Source organism: Acipenser ruthenus, chromosome 11 (assembly GCF_902713425.1).
Source record: "Acipenser ruthenus chromosome 11, fAciRut3.2 maternal haplotype, whole genome shotgun sequence".
Classification (NCBI taxonomy): domain Eukaryota; kingdom Metazoa; phylum Chordata; class Actinopteri; order Acipenseriformes; family Acipenseridae; genus Acipenser; species Acipenser ruthenus.
This window is the reverse complement of record NC_081199.1, coordinates 4126940-4144672: the sequence shown is the minus strand read 5'-3', so window position 1 is coordinate 4144672 and position 17733 is coordinate 4126940. Positions and strand designations below refer to the sequence as shown.

The following is a 17733-nucleotide window of genomic DNA, read 5'->3' as shown; positions in this document are numbered from 1 at the left end:
CTTCAACAAGGGCGAACAAAACACAAGCATGGAGCACAATCCATCACCGTGCATAACATCAACAACATGAAATACTTTATTAAAGTTCTGCTAATATTAAGAAAGTTTACCCTGCGACACTTCACACCAGAGGGCTTTATTCCTCCGCCATAAGACAAGAAAAAATTCCACTCCAGTCTCGTACTATAGAAAAGGCAACAAACCACAACCTTCTCCTTGATTTCAAGTAAACACAGCTCAGAGGAGCTGGCAGGTTTGTTATGTTATTAATGGAAGTTGCAATAGGACTCTTACAAAAGCATCTTTCAGTGTGATCTTTCAACAGGAATCCTCTGAAACCGGCTGTGATTTCCCATACACCCACCTATAAATGGTGATTGAGCATCATTATAGATTTTATTTTTAGGGGTAAGATTCAGAGAATTAGTATGAGGATTCAATTATACTCAATAAGAAGTAATCAAGCCTCCAGAATGTAGGGCAATCATTCACCTCTAATCGAGTTTATGATTTACCAAAATATTGCTGCCATAAAAAATAACCTTCTGTTTACTGTGTATTTGAAGGATACTTAGAGATGTTAAAAATGGGGGCAACGTATCTCCAGTGTTGTAAAACACAGACATATTACAAAACATAACTGTCTGAATCATTAACACAGACCCCCTAGTGTGTTTGGTGTTTCACTGTGATTGACTTTAAAATCTAGGCATAAAATCTATATTTACAAGCCCCATGCCAGTCTGGTTAAAACAACAACAGCGACAAAAAAACAGCAGAAAATAAGACACCTTCAGCCAGTCTTATAAATCAGCTCCTGTTCAAGATGCTGAGCAGCATTCAAAGAATGAGTTTACATCAACACTAACCTTACTGAAGACAACGGGGTCTATTCAAACGATCGAAACATTGGAGGATTTAAACAGTGTTTCAATAATGCTTCATCTACCAAGGTGATGAAGAGCACACACCCTACACTGCATGCTGCACACTTTCCTTACTGCATGTTATTAATGAAAGATGAATTGTGTTTAGAGGAAATTTGGTTTATTGAGGTCAGTAGAGATATGAAAAAAAAGAAATACCACCATGATTTCAGTGATTTAAACGATGGTGGCATTTACAGCGGCCACGGCTGAGAGCCACTGAACTGATCCCAAGGTCTGATAAGAAACTCATTACTTACATGGGAATCCTATACGTTTCCCAGCCCAGATTAAAATGTGCCTTCCTCAGCTCAGCCATGATGAAACTTCATGCTCTTGCTTTTGCTACTAACCTAGACATTCGAATATCTGTGCTTTTTGTAATTTAAAAACAAAACGCAATGATAAAACAGAGCACAGCAATACAATTAAATCTCTACTGTAGTGATATCAACCTAATCCTAGTTCTTCATAAAGAGGCACTTGCGTGTTAATGCCAGCACTGTGGTTGTAGCATGGTAGGCTTCTTAATGAACATGGAGAAGAACCCTGCATGTGGAACTTGAACTGACACACATTATTTCTTTTGTTTTCCTTGAGACCCATTACTTTCCCCTTCAACTGCGTACAGCACACCAGAATATAACAATAAGAATAATAATTAAAAAAACAACACAGTGCTTCTCTAACAGTAACATACATTTCTGAAAACAAACTCTTGAGAGAATAAAGGCAAATGTTCTTGGAAAGGTGTCCACTTGAAAATGCACACAGATCTACACAGCCTTCCCTGAAAGAGCATCCCTGCAGGCCGTTGAGCAGAGAGTTCTTTAATTAAAACAATCATCCAGTGTTTCAAGCAACAGTCAGATATTCAAATAAAGCATCTGCAGAGGCTGGAAGGCTGGTACTCCTGGTTCAGACTCTGGTATATTGCATGACTTCCTTGTGTCCATCTATTACCAGCCAATCCCACACACAAAAACAGAAATCTGCAGACTGCGAGTTATCAATTCTATACTTCCTAACTCAAGGCTACTTAATACAGCAGTCTTTATTTTATCAGTGCTTGGAGCTACCCAGTCACCTGCCACCTTCTCAGTGCAATCATTTAGATCAGAAACAACACTCCGATTGCACAGCAGCTTGAGCCGTTGCAGGATTTACTATGAGCTCCGAACTGTGGTTAGAAGACATACAGGCAACTTGCCTGCAATTATCCAGAGTATCACGTTCAGGCCAATGGGTTCATTCCTTTGTGAAGAACATGCTGTTACTACTGGATTTGCACCAGGAACAAAAAGAAAGGGTCCTATATCAACACCCTTAACAGCAGCGGTCTCTTGCCGTTTGGATCATTAAAGCATGGCCCTTAGCAGGAATCGCGCATGACGCCATCCCAAGCTTATCTAATTAAGCGTAATGTATTGTAAACCTGCAACTGCTCAGGCTAATATGCAACGGGAGCTCTTTTATCCCTGCTAGATCTGTGAGACTTTTTAATTGATAATCATTGTGCTGTTTGCACAATAGCAAAGAGACATCCGCAGCTGTCACTATGATTATGAAGGCATCAGAAGATCTGACTAAGATCCTCCCACAGAACCAGAACTTTGCATGTGCAATCTTGATGTAGATTGCTGGTACGATGTTTACATACAAACCAGCTGGAACAAAATTAAAAATCAACTTGTTAAGTTTTACTTAAGTCCAATTTCTAGTATACATAAAAGCAATGCTTTTGTAACTTAAAAAAAAGCCCAAATATGCACACAGGGCCTCCTAGATCCAGAGGTTTTTTTTTTTTTTTTTAGTAGGCGACACTTTGAACTAAATAAGGCACACGACACTGCATAAACTACAACCTCCACTCTCTTCCAGCTAGAGCTGCCTATAGGCACAATGCATTTGCTTTCTTCTTTTTAATGCAAGAAACCAGTCTGAGACCTTCAGAAACTGAGACCACAGCAGCTCCAGGATGACCCTTAGATTCCTGTCGCTGGTGTTGGAAACACGGTGTTCTGTGATGTCAGCTAGTCTCCTTTACATTCACAAGCGGGAGCTTTGGGAGGCGACAGGGTAAAGTCTAGGAGTTAATGACACAACGTAATTGCTCTTGAGACGAAGGCAGGATGAAGATAAAAAGGGATCCAAGTGTCCTGGTGGGAGGCCAGAGGTCAGGCTTTGTAGTCCAGCTCAGCGTTCATTTTGGTGTACATCACGTAGATCGCGTCGATGGTGGGCGTGAAGTTGATGAGAAACTGGCGGATCTTCTCCAGACAATCCTCTTCCTTGACTTCCCGTCCCTTGGACAGCGCCTTCAGGAAATCAGACTTGTAGGGGGCAGCATAGAGAGCTGCCTGCAATGGGAGGCGTGACAGACAGGGTGAGGCACATTACAATTATCAGTAACATGAAGAAGTTGGTCTCTGTGATCTACATCGATAGTGCTGTTCCTAGACCTCTTCTAACAAATGTCAGTATTAAGTGTAAAGCTTTTTTCTTTTACCAATTTGGGAAACAGACCTAGTAGGTCATCATGAAGCAAAGACATTTTATCCCCAATATGGTTCTCTGGAATGGAAATGTTATATATGTGTGTGTGTGTACATATGTACGACTTGTTCCTGGGGAAAATTGATTCATTTTTAAATGAGATCCTATCTGGCCTTGGCTTTACTTACATGGAAGATCTTTTGCACCAGCCAGCCGTGGTATTTCTTCAGTGCCAATTCGTAGGCTTTAGTGGCGTTGACCCGGATGAGATTGGGGTTGGCTTCGTCCCTCTCCCCGTCCGCGATGCTCTGCAGCAGGACCTGGATAAACTTCAGACCCCTGACCCGGAGAAAACAAGCAGGTCAGTCTCTTTAATGTTCATGTTGGGGACATAGAGCGGAAACACTTGCTTACATGGTCACATCTGCTTGTGTACGACGTGAAACCATGCAATGTTCAGAGTACAAGCGTGAGGCTTTACATTTATACTGGAAAATGTTAGACTGCTATGCAATGGAAGGCGTTACTCCCACTCCCCCCCCCATGATCCTTACCTTTTCAGCCACATTAATGCTAGCGTAGCTCCGACTTTGGGCCACTGAGTTCCGTGCATCTCCTTCTCTGCCTCCAGGATCTGCTGTAGAGTTTTAAACTTAGTGGGGTTTGTGTCATAAACTGCTTTGATTTTCTGCAGGACAAAATAAACGAATAAATAAATAAATACATTTTATTCTGAAATAATTGGTAGATAAATAATATGATTTAAGAAATAAGGATCACTTACGGTAATATTACCCACTATATCTGATTTGATTGGTGAAAAAACTGCAGACCCCAGACAATCTGAGGAGAAAAGAAAAGAAAACATGAATATCTGAAAGTAACATACATATCTCCCACAAAGGAAATAATTAGACAAATTCGCGTTAGCTGCCACTGACACATCCATGTGTTTTTTGTTTTTTTTTTATATTATATTAAACCTGACCCATTTAGAAACATGCATATGTATGATATGATAATTCTTATCAGTCATGAAACAATAACACTTTATATTCCCCTTCAGAAATCACGTGTACATGTTGGACTGGAGCAAAAAGCATCCGTCTCTGAAGCCACAAGTCTGTTCACCTTGAACCCTGAACTGCTTCAGCACCCTGGACCACCTATTCTCTTTCTACCCATCAATAATTCAGCCCTCTGAAAGCACAAAAGATTTGTCAGGATAATGCCACGCCATGCATTATTGAAGGCTGTTTCTGGCACACTGCTTGGCATGAGGCTGCCCTTTTTGTTATGCCCAGTGCAGCATGGCCGTGCACCGACACTGTGCCCAACGGCAATCCAAGTCACCGAAGAGGCTCAGTAGCATTCCAAACCAGCAGTGACATTCACTCCCATCCGCCTCAGCTGTATTGGAGCCACCAGAAACTCCCATTGCTGTAAATAACAGGAAACCTCCTTGGAGGAGAGTCTGTGCACAGTAGGTATCAACTGCAGCAAGGGGACACTGAGCTGGCTCCAGACAGAGGCACCCTGAGAGCCGTGGGCAGTGGAGACTGTAGCCCCGTGCGGTGGAAAGCTCTGGTTTCTTTATTGTACAGTAGTGAACTAATGAAAGCACAGCGTGTACAGTATTGTATGATCAGTACGTCTCTGGTTACAAAAGGTTCCATTCGACCCCCCCTCCCCTCTTGTTCGGAGAAAGAATGAGATTTCCTGAATGCTCTCTCTTTATCTCAGCCGTTTCTTTGTTCTCAACAAACATAATAAAGCCCCCCCCCCCCCCCCCCCCCCCCCCCCCCCCCCCCCCCCCCCCCTCCCCCTTTTTTAATTGAATGCATTTTAACACTGCATTGTTATTCTGTCTTGTTCTGGATGCCTCAATGTTTTAGCCCTCTTTCTAGTTTGATTTGATAAGTTTTTCTCCTGCGTGACCCTCCTTCTTTCTTTCTGCAAAATGCAACACATCTAATTCACAATGGCAGCAGCAACAAGTCTAGTTTCAATTAGGCAGCAGCTCACATCATAAAACTCAGTGCACACAATAAACAATATCAGGCCATTTGTTATAAGAGAGCCTCCAAACAAGACAACTCTCGGGACCTTAAAAGTAGCGCATTAATATTGTAAAGAGGACAGACTAATGTGTCTTTGAGCCAAGAACTTCTTAAAGGGCTTCACGCTGCTTTATTAGTACCACAAAATGCAATACAAAGAACTTACTGAAGTGACTGTGATGCCAATGAATGGGTACAGCAACCCAATACTGTACTAATCAATTTTCTAAAAGTAAATTGAGGGCAGGAAATTAAATTATGTATGCAATAGGTCCAGTTGTTGCTTGCCACAGAAATACGATACAAAAGATTAACCATGATGGCCCACAATTGCTTCTGCAAATTTAAGTGTGAGCATAGATCATGCATTAGATGTAATTCTACACAATTTAGATATCTGATTTGATGTGGCATTAGGATGCTTAAATTAAAAGGGAGATAGCTATAGTGGTCTGGGAAAGATATTTGCACTTAACGCTACATTAGTTTATACAAATCTGGAGGAAGACATGTATACAAAGTGTTAAACAAAAGAGGATTGATGGAATTCCATCGCCACATTTCACAGCTCCTTCCTAAAGCAAGGACTGTCCAGCTGCCCTGCCTGGTCCAAGGGTTGTTTCTGTACAAAAAAAAACACACCACAAGACAAAACAGGATAAGGATAAGCAGCAGCATGTATGGAATGTTGCAATTCTTTGAAAAAGAATCCCACACAAGAAGCTAAGTTATACAAACCACAATGATCCAGTCCAAAGGTTTGAGGGATTTGAGCAATAGCTTGTGATGCACAGCAAATGTTATCATGTGGGACTTTTTTTCTGTACAACAGTTTGTTTGTTTGTTTTTTATGTTACTGTACTTTCTGCAGATCTGTGATCTTTTGCATTTGTGGAAAGTCAGGTTTACAAGCCAGACTGTAATCTGTAGAGGTCAGTGGCTTTTAATTGACTGGAAACATTTTTTTTTAGGCTGGTTTAATGGGTTAGATGAGAAGGTATCACAAATAATTTATGACACAGATTTGTAACACTAATGGAAACTGCCAGGACCACAGCGGCTGTACCCGGAGAGTTCACAGATCAATCACAGAATATATTGTAGGTATACCGGCCTGCCCTATCGATTTCAAACACACAATGCAATCCAAACAGAGATAAGGTACCATGCACTGTAGTTTGTAGTGGAAAAATAAGGCCCTTTGAAATAAAGTCTACAAAATAATGAAGATAATCCACATACCACCTCAATATTTAATTGGGGGTTTCCATTCCTCTCCAATTTCAATGATACTTTGTTGTAGGATCTCAGTGCTTGAAACTTGTGCTACAACTTTCCTTTTTAGACACTTGGTAAGGAAGGGAGAGTCAAATGGGAAAGCCTGAAAAACAGGTCTGAACATCGCTGGCATTATCATGGTTAACACACTTCTTTAAACAGAAAGCACATTATTACCTGCCTAGTCTTTTCTTTAATACACTGGCAAAAGAACAACCTTTTAAAAAAAAATAAAAACATTCTTGTACAGCATTTGTTGAATGGGCCTTTATAAAAATAAAATAAATAACACCCAATATCACATCTCTGGAATTTAAAGAGGACAACAACTTGTTACATCGAATTATGCAATATTTAACATCTTCCTCGAAATCTAAACCGCAATTAGTTACTAGAAAGGATTTCTTTTTCTAAATGGAATGTAATAATGTGTGATAAAAATGTGAACCCCCTGAATGGAAGTATCAGACCCTACCCTGCATCTGTCTGATCACACCACCACCACTTAAATCATGGCCTTTTGTGAGCTCAGCTCACAACTTGAATTCAATAGACATGATCGCTGAACCCCCATTCAGCACTGTATGAGGCACTGTTTGGTACAATTGTATTTACTGATTACATGTGAAGTGGAGACACAAATGCAAACAGTGTAGCCCATGCCACATGCCACCTTGTGAGGTAAAGTATAGAGCCCAACTGCTTTTGCTGTTACAGTACAGGAAATTAGGGAAATCCTGCAATGAAGGGACACTATGGGAATATACATTTGAGCACACTGCATGCAACACTGAAGCAAAACCTGTTTTATATACAGTGAAATCAAAATTCAAATTCTGCCTGTAATCACAGTAGTGATCATCAGTCCAGATCGCACTTTGGTCAGGACTGGGTTTGGAGACTGGTAGAATACAGGCATAAGGAATTAGTGTTGCTTGTTTGGTAGGGAAAACTATTAGTTTATCTAATATTTAACTTAAAAAATAAAATAAAATAGCCCTAAAGTGAGGGCAGGTTTACTTGCAGTTAGCTACTTCATTAAACCACCACTTGATATTTTACAAATGGAAGGTCTAGCATGAAGTGGATTACCCTGGGTGTGTACTACATCACCAGACAGTAATGTTATCAAGTTGTTAATGTTATAAGTTTGATAATGTTATCAAAACCAGTAACAGTGAAGCAGGCGTCTGAAGTAAAGATTGTCTGTGGGTTTAGCTGGCAGGAGGCTCAACAGGCATCAAACACCCACACACAACGGCACTGAAGTACTGAGGAATACTGTGGAAGACAACCCATTTTCACCCAATCATTTGCTATGCTGGAATCCTTAGAAGAAACATATTTGTTTTACCCATAATGTTGTCGATTTCAAAAATTTCAAAATGTTATGTAATAGAACCACTGTCGTAAATAACGATATGTTTGGTATTATTATTAATCTTTATTAATAGAATGCAATGACTAATCCCCGCTCAGATTCTTGTATTGTGCAATTAAAAATGTGCCTTACCCGAGCAGGTAAGAAAGGATAAAGGACAGGCCAATTCCTAACTGACTAAATGTGCATTATGTAATGAGTCACAACGCTTTAGGAGAGACACTGAAGACTCTTCGCTTGCAGCTCCCTTAACAAACACAACTAGTATGCAGTGGGATCATTGGTTAGGAAATGGGTTAGCTGTAAAAGCACACTAACTAAACAACATCAGTGTATGTCTTTGGGAATGTTTGAAGGGTCAGGTACATTGCATGTGGATTTCAGCCTGTCTGAAATATTTTCTAAATCAGCGCAGAGTCTTATCAAATGAAAGGCACATTTCTACTGCTACCATTTCAGGAAAGGGAAAACAGCTCTCCCATTAGACTGCAGTAAGTGCCACTAGGGCATTATGAGAGTAACAACACAGAATATAATTAGACAAGCAACAGAGATCCCAAGCATCAGCTGGAATGGCTTTGTTACGAGTCTGACATTGACACTGAACTTACACACAGAAAGGTACGACAACACAGTCTGCCACAACTTTGAAAAATACGTAAACACAGCAACATGAATCATGATACAGATCTGTGAAGTGTGGTGCTAGTGATTTCACGAAATGACACAAAGCAAGGTAAATTCAAACTCCAAATTTTGTAAAACAGATGAAGATAGATTTAATTAACTAAACACTCATCGTAGTGACTGCTTTGTAATCCCCCCCTCCCCAGCATGCATTGTTATTCTTTACAATAGCAAGGAAACAATATAGTAAGTCTTAACACCTTCACATTTAAACTATTACAATGTGTAAAAAACTTTAACGGAGAAATGAAATGCCAGGCAGGTAAGTCGGTCCGCGGAGGTACATGATTAAACTTACCAAAGAATGGCGGAATGTGAGACACCGACTCCAGGAACGATCTCGTATCCACTTGTTTGTCAGCCGGAAGCTGCTTAAACTGGTGCTCCATCAAAATAGCCATGGTTGACAGACTTATGGGGGAGGGGGGGGACGTTAACGAATTTTGTTGAACTTAAAAAAACAAAACAAACAAACCCGGAACCCGGCAAAGTTTCTCAACTACCGCAGACGCGAGACACTGAAGCTACTGGCAGCTCCGAGGACCGCACAGCGAGCTAGATCCAGCAGGTGGAATTACACAGTCAGCCTATCAAAAAAAAGGAGGTGGGAGATAGTCTGCCAATGAAAAAAAAAGAAACTGACTTTCAGTAACCTACCTAGCAACAGCATGATGTAGGTTTTCATTATTCATTAACCGCTGTAAAAAGAGTCCCCTTTTAAAGGAAATATGACATAATAATTGACCCTGTGCTGACTAGTATGTAACATATGCTATTTCTAACTTTTAGTTGTGATATGTTGAGTTTAATCCCTGTTAAAAACGGGTATTAAAGCTGGGTGTTTAGAACGCATATTTACTGGTACTGTATGGGTAGACCCCACCCACATACTTAGGAATTTGACATCATAGCCTTTTTAATTCTCCTGTATATAATGTTGCTATGAAGTTCTTGCTGTATCATCACGCCACCACGCTATAATCAGTTTACACTGCAGACAGTACCTTTTCTGTTTTGCTTTTAGAACATGTCTTGAAAATGTAGAAACTCGCTTGCATATCAAATCGCTCAAGCCAGTGAAGGTTTCTGCAGGCACTAAAGCAGAACAGTAATAATACAGCGTTGCCCAAAGCAGAATTATAAACGATAAAAGGGTCAACATTTATTTTCATGTATTTATACCTTATTTACCCCTTTTGATAATCTGACTAGACACTCAAGGCCCAATTAGTGAACATTGTCTGTTCGTCATGAAACATTCATGTGCTATCCATATTGATGCAAGCGGGCAGGCAATGACATTGAATGCGGCAGGTTCAAATCTTTCTCTGGTGAGTCTCCAGTCAACGTCGGGGCTGCATTTGCTATTCTAACTGATCGTAATGAGGTTTAATAGCGCAATTACAAATAAGACAAATAAAAAACGACATGTCTTAATGCTCGGGTCTGTTAAACATTATTTATAAAATCTGTTAATAGTCACTAATCTCTGCAGTACTTTCCCCGTGCGGATACTTTATTTGACTGTGCTTTATCGTGATAAGTTTTTACAATGCATTCATTATTTGTGATTTGCCATAGTTTCCGGGTCATTTTTTTTTACACCTTCACTAACATTTTGCTAATTTTTCATACATGTTTTTTTCATACAAAAAACAGCCACATATGCAAAATCACGATATACTGAAACTACAAGAGATAAGAAAAAACGAGAAAAATCTGCTCAAAATGTCTTGGCCACACCCTGACCCTACTACAAATAATAAAAAAAATAATTAAAAAAATAATAATAATATGTGTGAATCATCTGAACTAAACAAGTTGGTATTTTGACCTTTGTACGTGTCCGTACTGTAACCAGGAAGTTAATCTGGTTACCAGGCAAAACAGGAAGCTGCTCGCAGGAACTGTCATTAACAGAAAACGAAAACGGTTGTTGAAGAAGTGTGCGTCGGGAAGAGTTTCAAGAAACAACGGTAAAAATCCACAACAAACAGCAATACGTGAGTGTGTACATTCTTGTGCGTTGTTATTGTGGTTCACAAATGAAGACTGCATATGCTCAGTTACAGAGCACTCGTATTAAACTGCTGTTGCAGATAATACTGTAGTCTTAGTTGCTGGTGCACTCAATCTGAGATTCCTGCTTGACTGTTTGTGTGCACAGTTTGATTTTGAAAGTTGCGAAACAATGATGCTTCAGCAGTAACCCTAATGTCTTACACGGTGAGTTCAGGTTGAGGAGAGATGGCACTGCCCACACTGTCCTCACGCTGGGCAGGCCGTGCACGCTGTCTGGAGCAGCAAATTGTCAGGCAGCGGGAGCAGGAGGCTCTCTGGAGGCAGAAATGGGAGCTGCACCAGCAGTATTTCAAACAGCACGACGTGCGCAGCAGCAAGCAGGCACAGTGGAGCTCCACGGCGTCCTACCAGCAAAGGTGATCCATTTCACACAGCACCCATACAGAATACAATCAAATCTTCATTGTACAGTTTTGCATCACCCTACAGATTTAAAAAAAAAAAATGTTGCTTCAGCTGAGTCGAATGAAACCTGCTGAATAATGCTACGTTAACATATTGAATTACATACCGCTTTGTAGTTTTTCATAGACTTAACGAAAAACTGATACATTTTAAAATGTGACATTTAGAAATACTGTACTACTATTATGGATTACGGTGGGCTTTTGCAATATCATTTTGTAGTTTATTTGAATACACGGTGTTAAATAAAAGATCAAAATGGTGTTCATATAGTTTGCTATGCATTTTGTGTTTGGCTGCTATTAACCACTGCACAAACAATTCCTCGTTCACACTGACTAACATCTAGCAATGCCGGACCTTAAAAGGATTCCTTACATTTCCCTCAGTGAAAAACTATGGATGAAAGATAAGAAAAAAAAAACAACTCCTCAATTGATCTGAATATAAATTGAAATAGCAGTGCAACTTGAAAGTGACACATGTTTCCTGGAGGATTGTAATTGCTTTAAAAAAAAGCAGCAGGAACCATCAATCTTTTTATATATATATTATTAAAAAATAAATGTAACTATTTTGTGACTGTTTTAATACAAACCCCCTGTCCCTGCTGTCAGCATGTCTGCGTACCACCGTGATAGGCTGAAGGAGGAGAAGAGGCAGAGCCTTGAGCTGCGCAGGGACCGCCTCCGGGCCCTCCTCCAGGAAGAGCGTGACCTGCTGGAGGCGGAGCTCCAAGACAGAGCCCCCAACAGGGACAGCCTGGTCAGAGAGCTGGAGGAGAGGAAGGAAGGGCTGAAATCAGCCAGGGAAGAGCGCAGGAAGAGGGTAAAGACACTGCCGTTGAGCAGGTGTCTGCCTGGCTTCTCTTTACAGCTTCAGGACTGTGATCACATACGGTCCGTATGTGATCAATATTGTACATATCTGTAAATTAAAATATCAAGGTAAAATGATAAAGCCTGATCCATCAAAAAGGTGTTCAATACTTGAGGTGTTAAAAGATAGCGTGGTTATCACTGCACTTACTCGTCCAGGCTTACATTTCTGACGTTTCAGTTCAGATGCATTACCGGCTCAAAGCGGCGCAATGCAGTCACAGCAGAATTGTAATTAATACTGCACTGAAACTAATGAATACTAATAAATACTGCATGTACGGTTTCTATGTTAGTTGGTAAACTGAAAGAAATAACTTAGGACCAGCATGGCACAGTGATGCATAGTGATAAAATATTTGATTTCTGTTCACAGTTTGCTGAAGAGTCGCTGCAGGAGCACTGGAAAAAGAACAATCCAGAGCTACGGCAGGTACTGTAAGCAATAAAACTGCTTTACAGAATTCTGCACGTGTACAGTGGACCTGTGTTCTGAAGGTTTTTCTCTGCAGGATATTTCAATATTGTCGTCTATATTGGTGTCTGCACAGTCATGATATTTAGAATGGGGGTGGGGTAGGAGAAAGGGTTTAAATATGTTAATATTTGTTCATTTGGGATTCAATGTATAGGATCGCATGCTGTTAAAATTAGAACTCCAGTACTGACTGATCCTGAAACGAACGCGTGCTGATGTCATTGTTCCATGACTAAATGTGAACCTGACCTCAGGATTGTATCCTACCCCCACAGAGCTGTGTCTTTCATTTGAGAGGAGTGCTTTGAGTTTTCTAAATTAATTGGCTTCCCTAAAAGAGCTAAGTCACTGTTATTGGAACTCTTAAGTCACATTTGTTGATCGTCTTTTTAGATTTGCATAGAGGAAGAACAGCCATCCTCTCCCTTAAAACATTACTGTTTTCCTGTTCCAGAGATAACACCTGTGTGAATTCACTTTGCAGGTTGAATCTTCCTTACACAAAAACCATGTGGTGAGCAAATGGGGATCCCAGATCACTGAAAAGAAGCAGGTATGAACAATTTAGCCCCCCAAAATGTATAAATGTCTTTGCTCCAAAGACTATGAGGTAAATGTGACTTTTGGTCACACCAATCAATGCCTAGCTAAGGTGGCTGGACTCATGCTCTTTTCACATGTTATCCCACGTTTCACAACTGAAACGCAAGCTCCCTGTGACACCCGGGCTACAGCTTTTCACCCAGGAGCTGTCATGTATCAGAAGTCGAGTGAGTGCTAGCATGATAACATTTCTCAAACTGTTTATTAGGTGTCAAAAGAGGATACCCACTTCTTTAGCGTTGCAGTTTAACTTCATTAATAAAGATCACTGGCATTCTAGCAAAGAAAACCAGGGTTGTAAACTATACATCTGTATTCTGTAGTTGGTTCCTAAATATGATCAAGTATCAGTTAGGGTGGTTTACAACACTGCTTTTATTTCCCAGATGGAGGAAAAGGCTCAGGAGGAGAAGAGAAGGTTTGAGAATGAGTACGAAAGGGCTCGGACAGAAGCGATGGAGAGAATGAAGCAGGATGAGGAGAGGAGGAAGCAGGAGGAGAAGGAGAGAGTTGAGATACTCCAGCAGCAGATGGAGGAGTTGAGACTGCGGGAGCTGGAGGTACGCACGGGTGCGCCACTCCAGGCCTCGGAGTCTCCGATTCACCAGTTGTTGTTTGGGATTTGTTAAATACTTCTTCATTGCATTTGTATTGTTGTCTGATACAGGACGATTATCATCTAAAGACTATTTAAAGCCTCAGAGGCTTTTGTGAGCGCTTGCTTTTATATGCATTGGAAAACATGGGGTTAAAATTCCTTAGTTCATGTGCTATATCCAACAAGTAGATGACATGGTGGAGTCAGGAACTCACAAAAGGAATCTGGCAAGTTCCCAGATTTTAATGAATAGTCTGGAGGTGGTAAACGGAGTTCCTTTTCCAGTGATATTCATGTCTCAGACTCAAATCAAACTAATTTCTTTCACTTTAGTTTCCAAGAACTATTAATAAACCAGAGGGGAAAAATTCAGTGCACCAACATATTTATAATGTACTTTACTGTATTAAATAACTGGAAGTGTGAGGGTTCGTGTGCTGACATAGGAGGCGGCTGTGCTTTCAGACAAAGAAGCTGAGGAAGGAGCAGGAGATTCTGCTTCAGCAGCGCTGGGAGATGGAAGAGCTGGAGGAGGAGAGGAAGAAGCTGGAGGAGCGGAGGAAGAAATCTGAGCTGGGGTACGGCAAGAGGGGAATAAGAGAGGGCAGGATAAATGGGATAGGGAGACGGGTAGAGGGATGAGACAGAAGGGTGGAGGGAGGAGCACAGGGAGAAGGATGAATGAGAGAAAGGAAAGGATGGAGGAGAGAGACCTGCTTGTGATAAAATGTAAGTATTCAACACAATTCATTGAGAAACCAGATGTTCTAAAGTTATAAACTATATGATATAGATAGGTAAGGGTCAGCCTGTACAGATTTTTTATTTTTTTATTTTTGATCTAGACGTTTTTTGACCCGTCAGTACCGAGCCCAGCTGCGGAGACGAGCACAACAGGTCCAGCAGGAGCTGGTAAGTGGACTGGATCAGTTTAAACTCTAGACAAGATGGAACGCCTGACTGCCAGGCTGACAAAGTTTACACAGTCCTTAGTATCACAAGCAAGTTGTCTGTCTGTCTATATATCTCATTATCTTTTGTTTTTAATATAAGACTTTGGGGTTGGGCGTGTAGAGGAGCAGCAGGCTGGTCTGGTTTGTGAATGTGATTTCCGTCTGTGCTCAGGAGGCAGACCGGCAAATCCTGGAGGCTCTGCTGGAGCAGGAGGGGGTGGAGCAGCAGCTGAACAGTGCGCGCAGGGAGCGGGCCGTCGCTGACGCAGCCTGGATGAAGGATGTGATCGAGGAGCAGCTGCAGCTGGAGAGGGAGAGGGAGGCAGAGTTCGATACCATCTACAGGTTAGCACAACTTTCAGTGTTACAGAAGTCCTAGAACTCTCAAACTAAAATTGCCTAACTCCATTACCACGGCTATTCTGCAGTATAACGTTTTGTTTTAATACGCTGCAGTTGTTTGGGTACCTTTTCATTCTTAGCATTTGGTTACCATTTATATATAAAAAAAAAACATGTCTCAAAAAACTTTCAACTTTAGCTGGGTAAACCCTATAAATTGGAAAATAAGTTCTTGATATTAAGTTCTTCATGGTTTCCTACCTGGTTTAATGCATTGATTGATTTAGAATACTCTTAGGTGGTAGTTGTGTGAGACTAGCCGTGTGAGTCTAACACGTGTGTGTGTGTGTCACAGGGAGGAAGCCCAGCGCATGTGGGAGAAGCGAGAGGCTGAGTGGGAGAAAGAGAGAAGGGCCAGGGAGCGACTCATGCAAGAGGTAAGTGCTTTTCCAATCCACTGATGATAATGCTCATAAAATAATTCTGATATTTATTTTAAGTTAGAAACAGTTAATGCTTTATCACCAAGAGCGGTCATAAAAAAATAAAGCAATCACAAAAGTAAATCAACAGCCTTTTTGCCAATCTTAATATTAAGTGATACATTGTAAACGGTAATCCATTGCTTTTAAACCTAAAGTAGTTGGGTCATTGAAGTGTTGAAATAGATTGTCTTTGCATCTGTGCAGTAGTGCATTAAATAGCAGTGTAGTTCTGTGAAGCACACGCTAAAGTTGGAGGTCTCTCTGCAGGTGCTCCTTGGAAGGCAGCAACAGCTTGAACAGCAGATGAAGGAGAATCGCCAAGCCCAAGAGGAGTCTCTCCAGAGGCGTGAGGAGCTGATCAAAGAGCTGGAGCTGGAAAAGCAGAAGACACACCGCGAGAGAGAGGAGGAGGGAGAGCTGAGGACGGCTCGCAAACAAGAGATCGCTGCACAGGTGCACACCCGGAGGGGGTGGGGGGAATGACTCTGGACCATTTTACATAGGATACCCCTATTGAGATGGCCCATGTTGTTTACATTTATATTACCGATCCTTTTGCATCTATTTACGACATATCCAGTGTATCTCCCTGCATCAACACATTGTGCAAGCTAATCCATATAAATATTTAGCAGGCTTTGAAGATTGAAGCCATTTTATTGTTGCTTGCAGCAGAGAGTGAGATTGAGTGTATTAACGTTCATTTTTTGGGGGGAACAGATTTCAGAACGGAGGAGGCAGGAGTGGGCAGCTCTGCGCAGGAGAGTCGAGGAGGAAGAGGAGGAGAGAGAGGCTGAGAGGTACCACGAGGAGCAGCAGAAACAGGAGGCAGAGAGGATGACCCAGCATGGATACCAGGAGAAGGTAGGGATCTCTGAAACTGATTGCACACAGCTGGGCTGCATTTATTTCACTTTTTTATAGCGGCTAAATTTCCATTCATTCTAATCGAGACTGTTATCTGAAGTCTTGTTCAGTTAGAACGATCCAAACAAATCTGGCATTTGTGAAAGATCTAAGGGTGCAGTTGGTGATGGAATGGTATCTGACATGAACAGTCATCCGTTTGTTTGTTTCAGGTTTACAGTCGCCGAAGAACAGCATGGACATGAGGGCAAAATGGGCTGAGCACTACGAATCCAGGATGTGAAGGAAAAGGCTGATGAATGTTCGCAGATAGTAAAGCTTGATTTGTATGTGATAAAGCTTTAAAATTGTATTGAGCGTTAAATGATCTCAAAGACTAGTCATTTTTAGGAAGCATTAATTTGTATATAAATAGATTACAATTTTAAAAGGGGTAATACTGATGTGAACCTGCTGCTTCCCAGGAGTTTGGCTTTGGAAATAATGAAATCGGGTACTAAACCCATGGTGTTGAACTGATTTGAAGGGAGTGGATCTTTTATTTCTGATAAGTTTATGTCTATACAGTGATTAGGAAATGGTGTTTTATTTAGGTGAAATATAACTGCATCTAGCACCGCATCAGCCTGATATTTAAGGAATGACCCGAGCCTGCTCCAGCTAGCAGCATGGCTCATGGAGACAACGTGCTGTATTGGAATCATTTGGACTGGCTACATTAGGAAGTGGCTGAACCTGCCCATCTCCTAGCGGGATGACAAGGTGCTGCTTTAGAAATAACCTGTACTTGCTTAGCTATAGCATTTGATACCATGTGAAGCTGTCATTGAAAAGATAGCAGCCTGTCACCCAAGATATTATTTCTCCACTCCTGCGAGAACTTTGCTTAAGTGATTGTTACAGTCCTGTTTAACAATAACTGTATTCTCTAAGTATGTAGTTTTTATTAATTATTTTAAATAGCTTCAAGATTTTTGTAGTATGGTGTTATTTTCTAACAAATAAAAAAAAGTTTTTCTAGCAAGTATGGCAATGTTTTTCTCAGTTACAAATAATTTTGCTCAATTTAGTTGTGTGCTAAAAAAATGGAAAATAACTACAGTAAATATAATTTAGGTCATTCCATCAGACTACTGGCAGGCCCAAGACTTCTGTCTAATGGACCCATCTAGATTCACCCCAGCACCATGCGTGTAATGGGGTCCTGCATTAGT

At 41.0% G+C, this 17733-nt stretch overlaps 2 protein-coding genes across 3 annotated transcripts; one reads left to right on the top strand and one right to left on the bottom strand.

The window, feature by feature from the left end:
* Positions 1 to 53: 53 nt before the first annotated feature.
* On the bottom strand, positions 54 to 9694 carry LOC117426354 (glycolipid transfer protein). The gene is made up of 5 exons (XM_059032957.1): positions 9127 to 9694; positions 4207 to 4265; positions 3977 to 4110; positions 3611 to 3761; positions 54 to 3286 (listed from the first exon to the last, which is right to left on the bottom strand). Exons 1-5 carry the CDS (start codon positions 9227 to 9229, stop codon positions 3104 to 3106), a joined length of 630 nt encoding a protein of 209 aa, XP_058888940.1. The 5' UTR covers positions 9230 to 9694; the 3' UTR covers positions 54 to 3103.
* A 992-nt stretch (positions 9695 to 10686) lies between these two features.
* LOC117962482 (trichoplein keratin filament-binding protein-like) lies at positions 10687 to 17543 on the top strand. 2 transcript variants are annotated; one of them, XM_034901961.2, is made up of 13 exons: positions 10687 to 10831; positions 11065 to 11266; positions 11933 to 12143; positions 12570 to 12626; positions 13156 to 13224; positions 13661 to 13834; positions 14338 to 14450; positions 14718 to 14784; positions 14998 to 15170; positions 15523 to 15604; positions 15920 to 16105; positions 16373 to 16516; positions 16732 to 17543. In XM_034901961.2, exons 2-13 carry the CDS (start codon positions 11076 to 11078, stop codon positions 16762 to 16764), a joined length of 1500 nt encoding a protein of 499 aa, XP_034757852.2. In that variant the 5' UTR covers positions 10687 to 10831; positions 11065 to 11075; the 3' UTR covers positions 16765 to 17543. The 2 variants fall into 2 exon arrangements, with proteins under 2 accessions (XP_034757852.2, XP_034757853.2); XM_034901962.2 differs by having other exon boundaries at positions 10690 to 10804.
* Positions 17544 to 17733: the final 190 nt, after the last annotated feature.

Coding starts and splice junctions, on each gene's coding strand:
- LOC117426354 (XM_059032957.1), bottom strand. CDS start 9,229: ATGGCTATTTTGATGGAGCACCAGTTTAAGCAGCTTCCGGCTGACAAA. Junction 4,266..9,126: donor TCACATTCCGCCATTCTTTG/GTAAGTTTAATC, acceptor TTTTCTCCTCAG/ATTGTCTGGGGTCTGCAGTT. Junction 3,762..3,976: donor GCATTAATGTGGCTGAAAAG/GTAAGGATCATG, acceptor TCTCCGGGTCAG/GGGTCTGAAGTTTATCCAGG.
- LOC117962482 (XM_034901961.2), top strand. CDS start 11,076: ATGGCACTGCCCACACTGTCCTCACGCTGGGCAGGCCGTGCACGCTGT. Junction 13,225..13,660: donor AGATCACTGAAAAGAAGCAG/GTATGAACAATT, acceptor TTTATTTCCCAG/ATGGAGGAAAAGGCTCAGGA. Junction 16,106..16,372: donor AACAAGAGATCGCTGCACAG/GTGCACACCCGG, acceptor TGGGGGGAACAG/ATTTCAGAACGGAGGAGGCA.